This window comes from Typopeltis vanoorti, chromosome 5 (genome assembly GCF_054136105.1).
Source record: "Typopeltis vanoorti isolate ZY-2024b chromosome 5, IOZ_Tvanoo_1.0, whole genome shotgun sequence".
Taxonomy (NCBI): domain Eukaryota; kingdom Metazoa; phylum Arthropoda; class Arachnida; order Uropygi; family Thelyphonidae; genus Typopeltis; species Typopeltis vanoorti.
The window spans coordinates 27,885,075-27,899,782 of NC_143553.1; the positions used below are offsets into that span (position 1 = coordinate 27,885,075).

Here is a 14,708-nt window from a genome sequence, read left to right on the forward strand (position 1 = left end):
ATCTCGTGGTCCCTAACCCTAACATAATATATTTAACGTCTGAAATAATGTGGGTTCTACGGTCGAGTTTCTTGAGTTTACGGGACGAAAAACCCGCTTGCCCGTGCCAGAGATCGACTAAATCGGGAACCGGTCGAAAAAAGGCTTAGAAAAATTTCCTCTAGTCGCCGACTAGTCTCGAAACCAAGTCCTCCTTCGTGCGACCAAGCGCCGTGGTGTGCAAACCAAGTTTATATTTATATACATATAAAATATCTTGGTATCTTTAACGTATATTATATCCAAGGTAAAAAAACTTTCTACACCTGAAGAATTTTTTTGTTTCAAGCATTTACAGCGCACTCTAGTAGTAAGAGTCTGCTACTAGAATGGGGGGGAAAAGTAAAATCTCCTTGGTTTCCTATGAGGTGATGTATAACGCGTGTTTGTATCATGGGAAATAAAAATTTCTCAAACACGTACAATCTGACCCTTCATTTTGAATAACCCTTTATAATTAACTACATTCGATCCATTTGTGCTAAAAATGTTAATATTTTAGTATGCATTTTTTTATACAGCGACCTCTATTATGAACTTGATATTTGTCGGTGAATGTTGATACACGTGTTCCTGATTTGGCATACACTAGTATTAAACGTTATATACTTTTCAAAGGGTAGGTATTTACATCATCTAACTTTAATATAAGTTTGTATTAAAATCGTATGTTGATTATGCAGTCTATTAGAAATCTGTTTTTTTTATTTTTATATAGACTTTGCTGTAATTCAGTATATGTTGGAGTAGTCGTGCATTTCCTGCTGAGAAGCTTTAGTTATAATTTGTTTAATTAGAAATCATTTTCTTCTGTTTGCTCAACTAATTTTTTCCCGCACGGGACTCAAGTTAAGGTATTTGACGTGTTTTAAAGTTTCGAAGATAACTAGCATTTCATTAAATTCTCTCTTTGTCCCCACTAGTATCCTCCTTCCATTAATTATACCTGCCCTTTTAAGGTGGTTCTAACACATCACTTCATGTGTGTGTTGAAGTCATATGTTGATTATGCATTCTATTAGAAATCTGTTTTTTTTTATTTTTATTTAGACTCATTTATAATGATGATTGGTGGCATTCATTTGTGTTGGGTTAATATCTTATGTGGTTGAGGATGCACGCTCTAACCTTTAGTGATTTCTTGGTGGAAGAACACTTTACATTTGTGCTTCATGATGTAACCCGACAGAAAATTTCATATATGCTAAGATATGGGCTTCTTGATGGCCATTGCATTGGTAGTATTTCCATTGGCATTCTCAACTAATTCATCATTTAAGAAGTGCAGCATTGTTTACTATCAACGAAATGAAAGACCAATAATGCTGCATTTCTGAAGTGCTGAATTAGTTGAGAATTTTGAGAACAATAATAATTATTATTGTTAAATGGGTATATCTATGAAGTTCAAATCCTCATTATGGGAGGTGCACAAACATAGTTCACAATATCTGTCATATCTCCCACAGGGCATTCAAATTTCACCATGGAAGGCAGAGGATAGCAGGTATTCACACACTACATATACTTCTCATTAAACCAATTCACCAGTGAAGAACTGACAATCATTCCACTCTTTCTTCATCCTTGTAGCAAAAAACTAAGCCTCACATCCTTGCTAACGGCAGCTTTACTCAACTTCTAATGATGACCTCTTGTTCTATCCTCACCTGCCATATACTTCAAAATTTTCCCCTACCCCCATTCTATAAACCCTTTTAGTGCCTTGAATGTTTCTATCATGTCTGCTCTCTTCCTTCTATCTGCCAGTTTTTGTAACCCACAGAATAAATTGAAGATCTGTGGGTTACAAAAATTGGCACATAGAGATACCCATTTAACAATAATAATAATAACAGGTCTAAAGCAATCTTGGTTACCACTTCACATCCCTATCAAACCATGATGACCAAATTTGAGCACAGTAGTCCAGATATGGATGAATCAGAGACTTATTTTATTTTATTTTTATTTTATTTTTTTGTCTGTACTAGTCAGCATATTATTCAGCATCCAAATGATCAGAGTTGTTTTGCCATATGACTTCTGAATCTCAGTTCCTTATCAACCATAACTCCTAGATCCCTGGCCACATTATTTTCCAGCAATGAACTATCAATGGAATACACATTGAAACTTTTTCAATTCGAATTGAATGCCTTTACATTTTGCTACATTAAAAGAAAAACCATTATCCTTTGACTTCAATAACAACTTACTGAAATTACCTTGCAGGATTGCTACATCACTTTTATTTATTAGTTGTTCCGAATTTAGCATAAATTGGGAAGAAACCACCCACTTATCCATCTCTCCAATCCAGTATCAGTACCCATTTGCTTTAGCTTGCTTACTTAACAGAATTTTGTGTGATATTCTGTCAAATGCTTATGCAAATTCTAATAATATCATAGTATAAGCATTACCTTTATCCAACTTAATTGTAGATCTTGTAGCTTGGGATGTTCGACTACATGGTTTGTCAAATGAGTAGGATAAGCAGAGAGTACTATCATCTGCAAAGCTGTGGATAGGATTAGTGGTTATTTGAATAGGTCATTTAGGTACATAATGAAGATAGGCAATAGAATAGAGCATTTTACAGTAGAGAATTTTATTAAAAGAGGATCAGAAAGAGAAAAATTTGATGATGAACTCTGGCATCACATTATTATAGAAACTGTTACAAGCACAAGGCAAGAACATACTGGAGTTAGTTGAGGGAGTTTGCGCATAAGTAAATTGTCATGCAGTTGAATATGTTAGCAAACTGGCTTGTCTCTCAACTTGATAAGTTAAGTTGTGTGTGTTTCCAGATGAACTGTGCACACCAGCAATGCATTTTTAAATCAGTCTTTTGGCATGGTGATAGATGCATAGTGGTTTGGGGAATGTATAGTTCTGTTGAAACTTTGATAGAGGATTAGGTGTGCACAGTATCATTTCCTTTAACATCACATTACACATCATGATGTACTTGCCTGCAGATTATGCATATTCCCAAAGATGCTATGCAACTGTCAGGTCACCTGGCTCTGCATTCATTTGTTTCCTGGGGTAAGGGCTTAACGGTCTAATCAGCTTAAATTTTTTTCTTTGGATTACTTTTTGCACGTACTTGTTGGATAACTGTAGCTTGGAAGTTTTGGGTGTAATTTGGGATGAAGGCCTTCATTCGTTATAAGAGAAATGATCTTTAATTTAAATGTATGCAAGTACTGTGTGACCACAGATCCATTCTGATAATAGAGTAATCAGTGCGTTTCATGAGATGAGTGTATATTATTATACATTGGAAAATTAGCTTTTCCTTTATGAAAATTCTAGTTTTTAAAGTGGTAACGTTATATTTTGCTTGTACAACAGTTGGAAAATTTACGTATAAAGCATGTCATTTCGCATGTTGGTAATGAATTCATACATTACCTTATTCCTTTTCCCCCTTCAACATGAATTGATTATTTTGTGCACATTGCCAGCCGAGGGTCTTGCATCTGTGGTTGTACAGTAGTGCATATTGTTAAGGTCATAGATGTTGATGAGGAAGGTTTTTAAATTTCTTTGTTAGTTTGGCCCCCCCCCCCCCACCCCCTCCGCCCAACTGGTACTCATTGATATCTACATGTGTAATCTTCAGTTGCTATTGCAGAACCTCCATTGCTCATTTGGTTTGATGCCTCTTAGTTGCTAAGTCCCAGGTTTTCAAATCCTGTATTCTTACACAACTGTGCATGCATTCGCCCACGCGCGTGCACACAGAGAAAAAAGTGATTATATGTATGCCATCATAATAGCACAGATGATTTCTCATTATTCTATTAAAATCTCTTCACATATTATTCTGAAAGTTTAAAATCTTAAAGGAAATGGAAGAGCTGTTGAAACTTCTGCCAGTTTAATATAAAATTAAGTGCATTTAGACAAATATCCTTAATATTTTCTGTGACTTTTTAAGTCAGGCAGGTATAAATGAAATTTCAGCATCATCAAGTCACACTTTTTGCTTTTAGGAGAGTATTTTGGTATTCTATATTTAAACTACATGACACATCTTATTGAGAGAAATGTGTTATAAGATTTATGTCTGTTTTTTCTTGCAGGATAACTATTTTAATAAAACATAAATAATTAACATTTCAGAAATTTCCTAGCAAGTTAAATGCCAGAATCTGACAAGATTAGTTTTCCTAGAGGAGGATTGAAAAGAACATATTCTCATTTGTTTGAGAAGCATGATGATAAGGAAGATCTGTTTAAGGTAATATGCTTAAGAAGAATATTATAAATTAGATTTTTATAAAAAATTTTTTTAGGGGTGCTTAAAGGTCAAAGCTGTATAACTGAGAGGAGACCTCCACATAGCCTTTAAAGGAATGCGGAGAACCGACCAGGGCTTCTGACTTAATCTCCAATCGTCACCTTCTCGTGGTGCACCCTGTTGGGTATCTACTTGGATACTGAACGAACGAGGATGGGCTGGCAATTTGGGATTTAGCCGAACAAATTGTATTCTTATTGGTTAAACCAAAATAAAAAAATGATGGTACAACATGAAAGAATTTCATGCCGACTGGGGCTTCGCCCGGTTAAACAAGACCCCCATTGTTTTTGCCAGGGACCCAGGGCGAACAGCAAAAAGTCAACTACTGGAACAAATCTGAAAAAACACCCCAACTCAACATCACCAGAGTTAAAGATTGGTACTATCAATGTAAGAAGCCTGAATGGCAAAGAAATGGAGCTAGCTGAGGAATTGGATAAGTACCAGATCGACATAATAGGGGTGACTGAAACAAAAAAAGACAAAAACTGGTGAGATCTTTCTGAGCAATAAATACAAAATGTTATATTCAGGCAATGACAATCAAGGAAAAGAAGGAGTAGCCATAGTATTCAACACAAAATATGAGGCTAATCTTCTTGAATGGCAGTCAGTCTCAAGTACAGTAATGTGGGCAAATATGAGAATGGGGAACTGGACAATGAGACTTATTTGTGCCTATGGTCCCACAGAAGGTTCTACTAAGGTAGAAGTGAGGAATTTTTTGATGCTTTAGAAAAAGCAACTGACACAGTGAAAAAGGAAAAGTTGGCCCTTGTTGGGGATCTAAATAGCAGAGTAGGAAATGATTGTGAGACATACAAAAATATTTTGGGAAAATTTGGAGAAAAGAGCAAAGCTAATAATAATGGCAAATATCTGTTGGATTTTTGCTCAGAACATGGACTGGTTATTACTAACACCATGTTCCAACATAAAAATGTGCACAAATTCACATGGAGAGAAGAGGCAAGGAATAAGAAAAGTCTCATTGACTATGTTATTGTTGATAGTGATGTTTTCTCCCTGGTGCAGGACACCAGTGTACAGAGGATTTGAAATTGGAAGCGATTACTATTTAGTCTTGAGCAGGATAAAATTGAATTTCATATTGAAAAGAATAGCATGTAAGAAAGTTTTAAAGCGAATGAAAGTTGAGCAGCTCTCAGATGTGAACTGTAGATAGACTAAAATACACAAAGATTATTGAAGAAAAAATGAAAGAGTTTGAGAACAGGAATCAAACCTTGGAGATTCAGTGGCAAACTCTGAAGAAAACATTGATTGATTCTGCCAGAGAGGCATGTGGTGAGGTTGTCTGCAAGGATAAAAAAAATCAGAACTCCCTGGTGGACACAGGAAGCTAAAGAGGCAGAGTGAAGGAAAAGAAGAAAGCATATCAAAAGTTCCTGTCAAATAAGTCAGCTTGTGCTCTTAGAGAATACAGAGACAAATGCAAGAATGCTAAACACTGTGTAAAACTAGCTAAACAAAAGTCATGGGAGCACTTTGGCAAGAATGTAAAAAATGAATATCAAGAAGGTGGCAAAATATTCTGGAGGTTGTTGAAGAAGCTTAGAAATGGAGGAAAGAGTGCTGTAAAAGGAGTTAAAGGTGACAGAAAACGGGAGAAAAGGATATCCTTGAAGTATGTAGTAATTACTTTGAAAAACTGCTAAATGAAACAAGCAGTGATGATAGCACAGTGGTAAAAAACACTGACCAGGCATGCAGTCAGGAATACATATCCATACTTGAAGTAGAAAAAGCCATCAAAGGCTTGTAATGTGGAAAGGCAGCAGGAGTAGATGATATTCGACCAGAAATGCTGAAGTATGGTGGTATAAGAGTCTTACAGTGGCTGCCTGCATAGTTCAGTAAGCCTGGACACAGGGACGAATTCCCGATGATTGGAGTAGAGCTCTCATAATACCCATATATAAAAAGGGAAATAAAACTAAATGTGAGAATTACAGAGGTATTTCCCTACTGAGTGTTCCTGGTAAGATCTAATCAAGTATACTTGAGAAACGGTTGAGAAGAATTGTGGAAGAAAAGCTTGGTGAAGAACATGCTGGATTCAGGCCAAATAGAGGCTCTCAGGATCAGATCTTCACTTTACGACAAATAGTCGAGAAAGTATGGGAATATAACAGAAATCTGTATTTAAGTTTTGTCGATTTGGAAAAGGCATATGACAAGGTGCCAAGAGAGAAGCTATTCAATACGCTACAGTTATATGGTGTCAATGGGGCATTATATCAAGCAATACTTAGTCTTTATTTGAGTTGTAAGTCAGCAGTTAGAATTACAGAAAGGAAGTACAGGAAGATGGTTTAATGTTAAATCTGGTGTGAGACAAGGATGTACATTATCCCCTCTGTTATTCATTATTTATATGGATCACATTATGAAGGAAAGTGGTATTAAACCTGATATCAAAATTGGAGATGTTAATGTCAGCTCTTTGCTTTATGCGGATAATGCTATACTTCTAAATAAATCCGCTACAAGTCTGCAAAATTCTCTGACTAAATTGAATAGCTGTTGTAATAGATATGGTATGAAGGTCAGCAATAAAAAGACAAAGACAATGAAAATAGGCAGAATCATTGAAAATGTCAACTGTGTTGGGAATAGAGAACCTGTGGAACAAGTAAAACATTTCAGCTACTTAGGCACGATTTTTACTGAGGATGGTAAATTAAATATAGAAATAGACAACAGAATCAGCAAAGCTGTTATGGTGGGAAGTCGATTGAATAAATTCATATGGAGTAAGAGAGAAATTAGTCAGAACACTAAATTAGCTGTATACAAGACAGTGTTCAAACCAGTTTTAACTTATGGATCTGAGAGCTGGGTCAGAAGTAAAACACTTGACCAACAACATCTTTCTCTAAATCCAGAGTAATTTATTAAAAAAGGGTGGCACACCAATTGGCAATTCCTATAGGTGGAGATGACCTGCAAATGCTTCTGCCTGATATCTCGACTTGGGCCTGGCTCCCACTGAAGAGACCTCAATAAAGGTCGAAACCGGTCTGGGTAGTGGCCCTTCCCTTAATGCATAACAATAGACATATCCGCAAGGAGATGTGTTTTGCATTATAGGAGATACTAGGATAGGAGTGTTGGTAGCTTGCTCCACCTTTGCAACGAGTTGCCCTGGTGTGTACCACCTTAACCCAGTCCTGAAGATACTTTCAGGCGCAAACTTTGTTTGCTCACACTTGGATAAAGGATTAAACTAAATTTATTATACTGTAACCAAGTGGAAAATAAACTTTCAACATCTTTCTCTAAATCCAGAGTAATTTATTAAAAAAGGGTGGCACACCAATTGGCAATTCCTATAGGTGGAGATGACCTGCAAATGCTTCTGCCTGATATCTCGACTTGGGCCTGGCTCCCACTGAAGAGACCTCAATAAAGGTCGAAACCGGTCTGGGTAGTGGCCCTTCCCTTAATGCATAACAATAGACATATCCGCAAGGAGATGTGTTTTGCATTATAGGAGATACTAGGATAGGAGTGTTGGTAGCTTGCTCCACCTTTGCAACGAGTTGCCCTGGTGTGTACCACCTTAACCCAGTCCTGAAGATACTTTCAGGCGCAAACTTTGTTTGCTCACACTTGGATAAAGGATTAAACTAAATTTATTATACTCTAACCAAGTGGAAAATAAACTTTCAACTAATCTCAGGTGGTTTGGTCACTTAAACAAAATGGGCAAAGAAAGATTAGCAAAACATGTGTTCTCTGCCAGGTTGGCAGCAAAACGACCCAGAGGAAGACCAAGATATAGGTGGATTGATACGGTACAAAGTGCCTTAGATGATAGAAATATAAGATCTGATAATGTTGGAGTTTTGACAAGTAACAGACTGATTTGGAGCAAAATTGTAGATAGGAAGTTAGTAATGATGTAATTTTTTTCATGTAGTACTATCATATCCTGTACACCCCTTGAGGGTACATGGCAGGAATTTGATGATGATGATGATAAAAAAATTTTTTTCTGGTTTTCAAGTAAATTATAATTGACAAGAAATTGTATTCTTGCTTTAATCCTATGTCCAAGTGTATGTAAACAAAGTTTTTGCATGAAGTATCTTCACAACTAGGCTACTGGTATAAAGAAGGTGACGATTTCACATCAGTTTCCTTAATTTCCCATGATGCAGAGTAACTTCCTTTTGAATGTGTATACACTCAATGCACAAAACATTAGAGATAGGGGTGATGGGAAGTTGACACTGAAATCCCCCCCCCCTCCAACACACAGAGTGAAATGTACCCAAACTGAATGCAGACAGTAAATAGACAGACATTGGACTTCCCAACACTGTATTGCAATTGATGAATGAACATGAGTAAATATGGTGGTCTTAACAACTTTGATTGTTGGCATATTATCAGTGCAAGACAGATTGGTCATTCTATTGCCCAAGTGGTGTTCTCTAGGGCAAATGTAAAAGGTCTACCCCAGTTATCAACAGATGTACCAGTGCCCAGAGAGCAAGTGGTGGCCAACTACATGCCATTGATGACTGGGGTCAACATAGACTGGTCAGGCTCCTACAGACCAACGACAGGGCAGTAACAGTACAAATCACATCTAGTTTCAATGTTAGAGGTCCAAGCAGCATCAGTGAACAAATGGTACAGTGTACCCTGCATACCATGGGTAATGGGAGCTGATGCCATAATCGTGTACCACTGTTGACTTTCATCATCAGGCATTGTGCCTCGCCTGCTGTCAGGACCATCAAAACTGGATCTTTGTAGAGTGGATCAGAGTTGTGTGGTCTGATGAATCCTGTTATTAGTTGAACTGATCTGATGGGAGGGTGCAGGTGTGGCAATGACAGCATGAGGCCACAATCCCATTATTCCAGGTCAGCTCTGTTCAAGGAGGTGGTGGCTTAGTGAAGAATTGGGCAGCTTTCTCATGTGGCACATTAGGTATCTAGAAAAGTCCTTTAATGCTGCGAGCTACCAGAATGTGCTGGCTTATCACTTATACACTTTCATGGACTTTGTGCATCCTTCAACTGATGATTTATTTCAGCAGGACAGTGTGCTGCTCCACCAGGCTGCAACCACCTAGGCATGGTGGTTGCAGCCTGGTGGAGCAGGAACACTTAAGGAACACTCATCTGAGTTTGGGACTATCCAGTGCCCCTTCTCCCAAAGGTCTCCAGTTTTAAATCCGATTGAATCTCTCTGGGATGCCATAGACCAAGACATCAGATCCATCATGTATCCGAGACCAACATTTAATCAGTTGTGGGTAACTGGCATGGTTGGAATTACATTCAGCAATCCTACAGCATCTGGTGGAGTCGATGCTTTGGAATGTACCGTTATTTGTGCTAGAGGAGGATCAACATGCTATTAGATATCTCTAATGTTTTGTCCATCGAGTGTATTACTATGCATTATGGTTATCATTATGCATTCTACACCTAATGCATAGATTAAACACATCCAAAAGGAAGTATGCTTTGCAGTAGGGATACTAAAACAATTGTTGTGAAGTCGTCAGATTCTGTGTACAAGTAGCCTAGTTGTGAAGATACCATGCACAAGCACACAAAGTTTGCATGCAAACTTTGTGTGCTTGTGCATGGGTATAACATTAAAAAAAAGAATATAACATCTTGTCTGTAATAATTGAAATTCGAATTTTATTAAATAACTGTGATAAATTTAGTTTAATCCTTTATCCAAGTGTAAGGAAACAAATGTTGCGCCTTAAAATATCTTCAGGACTGAGGTAAGGTGGTACATCCCTTGGCAACTCGTAGCAAAGGTGGACCAAGCGCTCATCAATCTTTGTCTCAGTATCTCCCATAATGCAAAGCACATCTCCTTGCAGATGTACCACCTTACCTCAGTCCTGAAGAGATTTTCAGGAGCAAACGTTGTTTGCTTATACTTGGATAAGGGATTAAACTAAATTTATTATAGTCTAACCAAGTGCAAAATAAACTTCCAACATTAAATAACTATGATGATTCCTTCCTGCCATGTGGCTTGATATAGTGTTCATTTGATTGCACTACAATCATTTTGTGATCTGCATTGAAAAAAAAGACCAAAAACTTTTTTACCACTGTTTTGGTATTGCTTGGTTATTTTATGTCACTAGTACTACTGTTCATGATATTTCTGAAACATTGGGAAATAAGATCTTCAGATGTATTATTCATTTATTTATTTGATTACTGGAAGGTGCTTGTTCATGGTATATAGGTGCTTCACTATTACATGTCAAATCCAGATCATGACCAAAAACTTATATATGTATATATATATATATATATATTCATTTTTATTATAAACTGACTATAAACCCGAGAATTATAACAAATTGAGATTTATTTGCAAATACAACATGTTTCGTCGAGATTGACTTCATCAGGCGTTAAGAACATAGAAAGATATTAAAGGACACAAACATTGAGACACTCTAAAGCTATACAATTATAAAGTTATGATATTCGACTGTAAATTACAGTTATTATGAACTTGTGCTATAGTCTGTGTTAAAGTTCTATTGTTGTACACTTGTGCGTGTGTGGAACCACGCGATCTCCAGTATCTGGCAGTAGAGCTGAAAGAGTCAGGCAAATTATAGCTGAGATTATTGTTCATATGAAGAGGATCCAAGGTGATTTCTTTTGACTCTATGTAGGTTTAGGGTAGGTTTGAAGTTTTTGTCCAATTTACTTCATGTTGGCGGCTTTTGTTGTTCATGTTTATTGAAAACAGGACATGGCCTGATAGGGAAGTAGCTCTGGTTCTCTTGTAAGCAGTGTCTCTCTGGTTCCTCGAGACGTAGGAGGATAGATTTCTCCGTTTGGCCTTAGTAAGGTTTTCCGCACTCACATGTGACTTTGTATACACCTGGGAATTGTAGAAGGTTGTGAGATTGTTTGTAGTTGCTGAAACTTGATCTTATTTTTGGAAGAGTCGAGAAGCACGTTTGTATGTTGAAGTTCTTTAAGATTCTACTCAGTTTTTTGGATAGTGTGCTGATATATGGCAAAGAGATATAACATTTGGAGTCGTCCTTCTATGATTCCCAGGTGTATACAAAGTCACATGTGGGTGCAGAAAACCTTACTATGGCCAAACGGAGAAATCTATCCTCCTATGTCTCGAGGAACACCAGAGAGACATTGCTTACAAGAGAACCAGAGCTACTGCCCTATCAGGCCATGTCCTGTTTTCAATAAACACGAACAACGAAAGCCACCAACATGAAGTAAATTGGACAACAACTTCAAACCTACACTAAACCTACATAGAGTCAAAAGAAATCACCTTGGACCCTCTTCATATGAACAATAATCTCAGCTATAATTTGCCTGACTCTTTCAGCTCTACTATCAGATACTGGAGATCGTGGTTCCACACATGCACAAGTGTACAACAATAGAACTTTAACACGGACTATAGCACAAGTTCATAATAACTGTAATTTACAGTCGAATATCATAACTTTATAATTGTATAGCTTTAGAGTGTCTCAATGTTTGTTTCAGTGTCTTTAATATCATTCTATGTTCTTAACGCCTGATGAAGTCAATCTCGACGAAACATGTTGCATTTACAAATCTCAATTTGTTATAATTCTCAGGTTTATAGTCAGTTTATAATAAAAATGAACATATCCCAACCCCGAGTTAATAATAGTAGTCATCATATATATATATATATATATATATACAGGGTGTTCGGGATAAATTTGACATATTTATAATTAATTATATTTTTCCGTAAGTTACATGTATTAACACACACTTCTCTTCATTTAAAAGTTTGGACCCTTCTTCATTCATATACAAGATGTCAGAAAGGATGGATAGCTGGAACCCACCTGAATCATGGAAGAGAATAACTTGTATCATGATGATTCGTGCCCGCCATCAAAATAAGGATATTACGACTGCTGCCCAATGCTCCCTGAATACAGTAAAAACAATCAGGCATGAACTAGAGACTTGCAATGGTGACTACGAGGATGTAGCAAGAAGAAAGATCCCTAGCAGACGATCTGATTGCATTCGTACAGCAGAATTCCTCGCAAATCTGCAGGAACAGGTGTTGAAGAACCCTGGCATTGGAATTCGGGCTTTGTTCGTGGAGTTGCTAACTGTAGTCAAGCCCTGGATAACAAGGGTAGCCAATGGTAGGCCGTATGTATGGCAGCAGGATTCGGCCCCTTGCCACACCTCTGGGAAAAGTCAAAAGTGGTTGTCTGAAAATTTCTACGACTTCACCAGTCCAAATGTTTGGCCTCCAAACTCCCCAGACCTTAACCCCATGGATTATTTTGTATGGGGCGCAGTTGAAAAAGACACCAATCGCACTTCCAGTAATACAAAAGCCCAGTTAATGGATAAAATTAAAACAGTTTTTGCGGCCCTTCCCAAGGAGACTGTAGCATCAGCTTGTTCGAGGTTCCGAAGCAGAATTGAAGCTGTGATCGATGCTAATGGTGGTTATTTTGAGTAAATCTTGTTGATAGTATTGTAATTAACTCTGCCTGTAATGTTTTTTTGTCAATTCATTAAATTTAATAGATACAAAGAAGATTTTCTTTTTCCTTACGAAACTGTCAAATTTATCCCGAACACCCTGTATATATATAACATGGATAATAAATGTTGATTATTTTTATAGCCAAGTTAGCAAAGGTTGCAGTCCTCCTCAGGGCTTCTGGGCAGAGTTTGAGCCATAAAACATTTTTTTTTGTTTTTATGTAACTCTCGCCCATGAAAAGTTATAGTCCTGTAGCAGGGGTGTTCAACCCGTCGATCACGGAGCGATTTTTGGTCGATCTCTTGTGTATTCCTCCTTACTTACAAATTTAATTAAAACTGGAAACATAATATTTTATTTATCATTATTTTGTATTATTTTTAATTTGCTTTAAGTGTATTGCTATTGTTTATTTATTTTTCGTTAAAATTGTCAAATCAGTAATTTTCTTATAAGTCTGGGTAAATGAATTAATTTGGATCATTCACATGGGACATTTAAGTTCCATGTTTTTATGTTTTTTATTATATGTTTTTGTAAATAACTTTTGAAGCTAACTGTATATACTGCTTTAATAAGAATATGTTAGTGTGTTAAAAACAAAGGCAATGTTTTTGTCGCTGAAGCTGTACATGGCGGCATTAGAAAGATTGTTATTGAAACTTGTATGTATGAGAAAGGCTTGCAGGTTCTAAGTGTAAACATCTCCGAAGTCAGTCAGAAAGAGTTCAAACAACTTTTCGATGGCCGGCAACTTACAATCAAAAGAAAGCGGAGGAGAACCAAAGGCGTGCCGAACTTGAAACTTAAGATGAAAGACTCATACCGATTCTTTGGGGGTTGCCAAACTTAATGCGAGGTCTCAGAGGAGGCCTAATAAAAAGGGACTAAAGCAAGCAGAAGGGGTCCCAGTTCCATAATAGCTGTCAGAGAGGAGGCTGCCCGGTCCAGAGTCACCATCAGAGAGACTGCCCGGATCCACGTTGCTTGAGAGAGGAGTTTCCCGCTTCCAGAAAGGAGCTTCTCGGTTCGAGATGTCGCTAGATGTCACTACTTCTAGGTCACAGACAAGGTTTCAAATTGTCGAAAGGAAGAGTTCCAATTGCCGGAGAAAAGTTTCCAGGCCAGGTTAATGTCAGACATTCACCAGTGTGTTGCGTTTTCATTACAATTTGATGAATCAAACGACTTCACTGATATTGCTCAGTTAATGGTATTTATTCGCATGGTATTTCAAGATTATTCAAGTAAAGAAGAACTTTTGAAAATTATATCATTATTGGAAAAGACTAGGGGAGAAGACATTTTTTCGGCATTTGATGAATTTGTGAAACAACACAAACTTCCGCTTTTTAAACTTTTGTCTATTACTACTGATGGTGCTCTTGCAATGATAGGTAATAAATCAGGCTTCATTTCATTAAGCGAAAACGATGACAAATATTCAGATTTTTTAACGTGCCACTGTATTATTCACCAACTAGTACTGTGTAGTAAAAGATTAAACACAAAAGATATTTTGGTTGTTACATTTAAAATTGTAAATTCTGTTCGAGGAAAAGCCCTGCAATGGCTGTTATTTAAATTACAGGCAGACGATGATAGGGAACTTCTGTTGTATAATAATGCTCGCTGGCTCAGCAGAAGTCAATTTTTAGAAAGATTTCTTGTATTAATAAACGATATGAAAAATTTTCTTGATGAAAAAGGAGATATTTATCCACAATTGAGTGATTAGAGATGTTTGTTACACTTATCATTTTTAGCAGATTTCTGTACAAAATTAAGCAGT

At 37.0% G+C, this 14,708-nt stretch overlaps 1 protein-coding gene across 2 annotated transcripts in view; it reads left to right on the forward strand.

Moving 5' to 3' along the window:
- Nucleotides 1-535: 535 nt before the first annotated feature.
- Rrp5 (Ribosomal RNA Processing 5) overlaps nucleotides 536-14,708 on the forward strand; it is a 681,802-nt gene continuing 667,629 nt past the window's right edge. For both annotated transcript variants that reach the window (XM_090392300.1, XM_090392301.1), the window contains exons 1-2: nucleotides 536-658; nucleotides 4,180-4,297. In XM_090392300.1, the coding sequence (XP_090248426.1) occupies nucleotides 4,199-4,297 (99 nt within the window). In that variant the 5' untranslated portion in view covers nucleotides 536-658; nucleotides 4,180-4,198. The remainder of the gene's footprint in view (nucleotides 659-4,179; nucleotides 4,298-14,708) is intronic.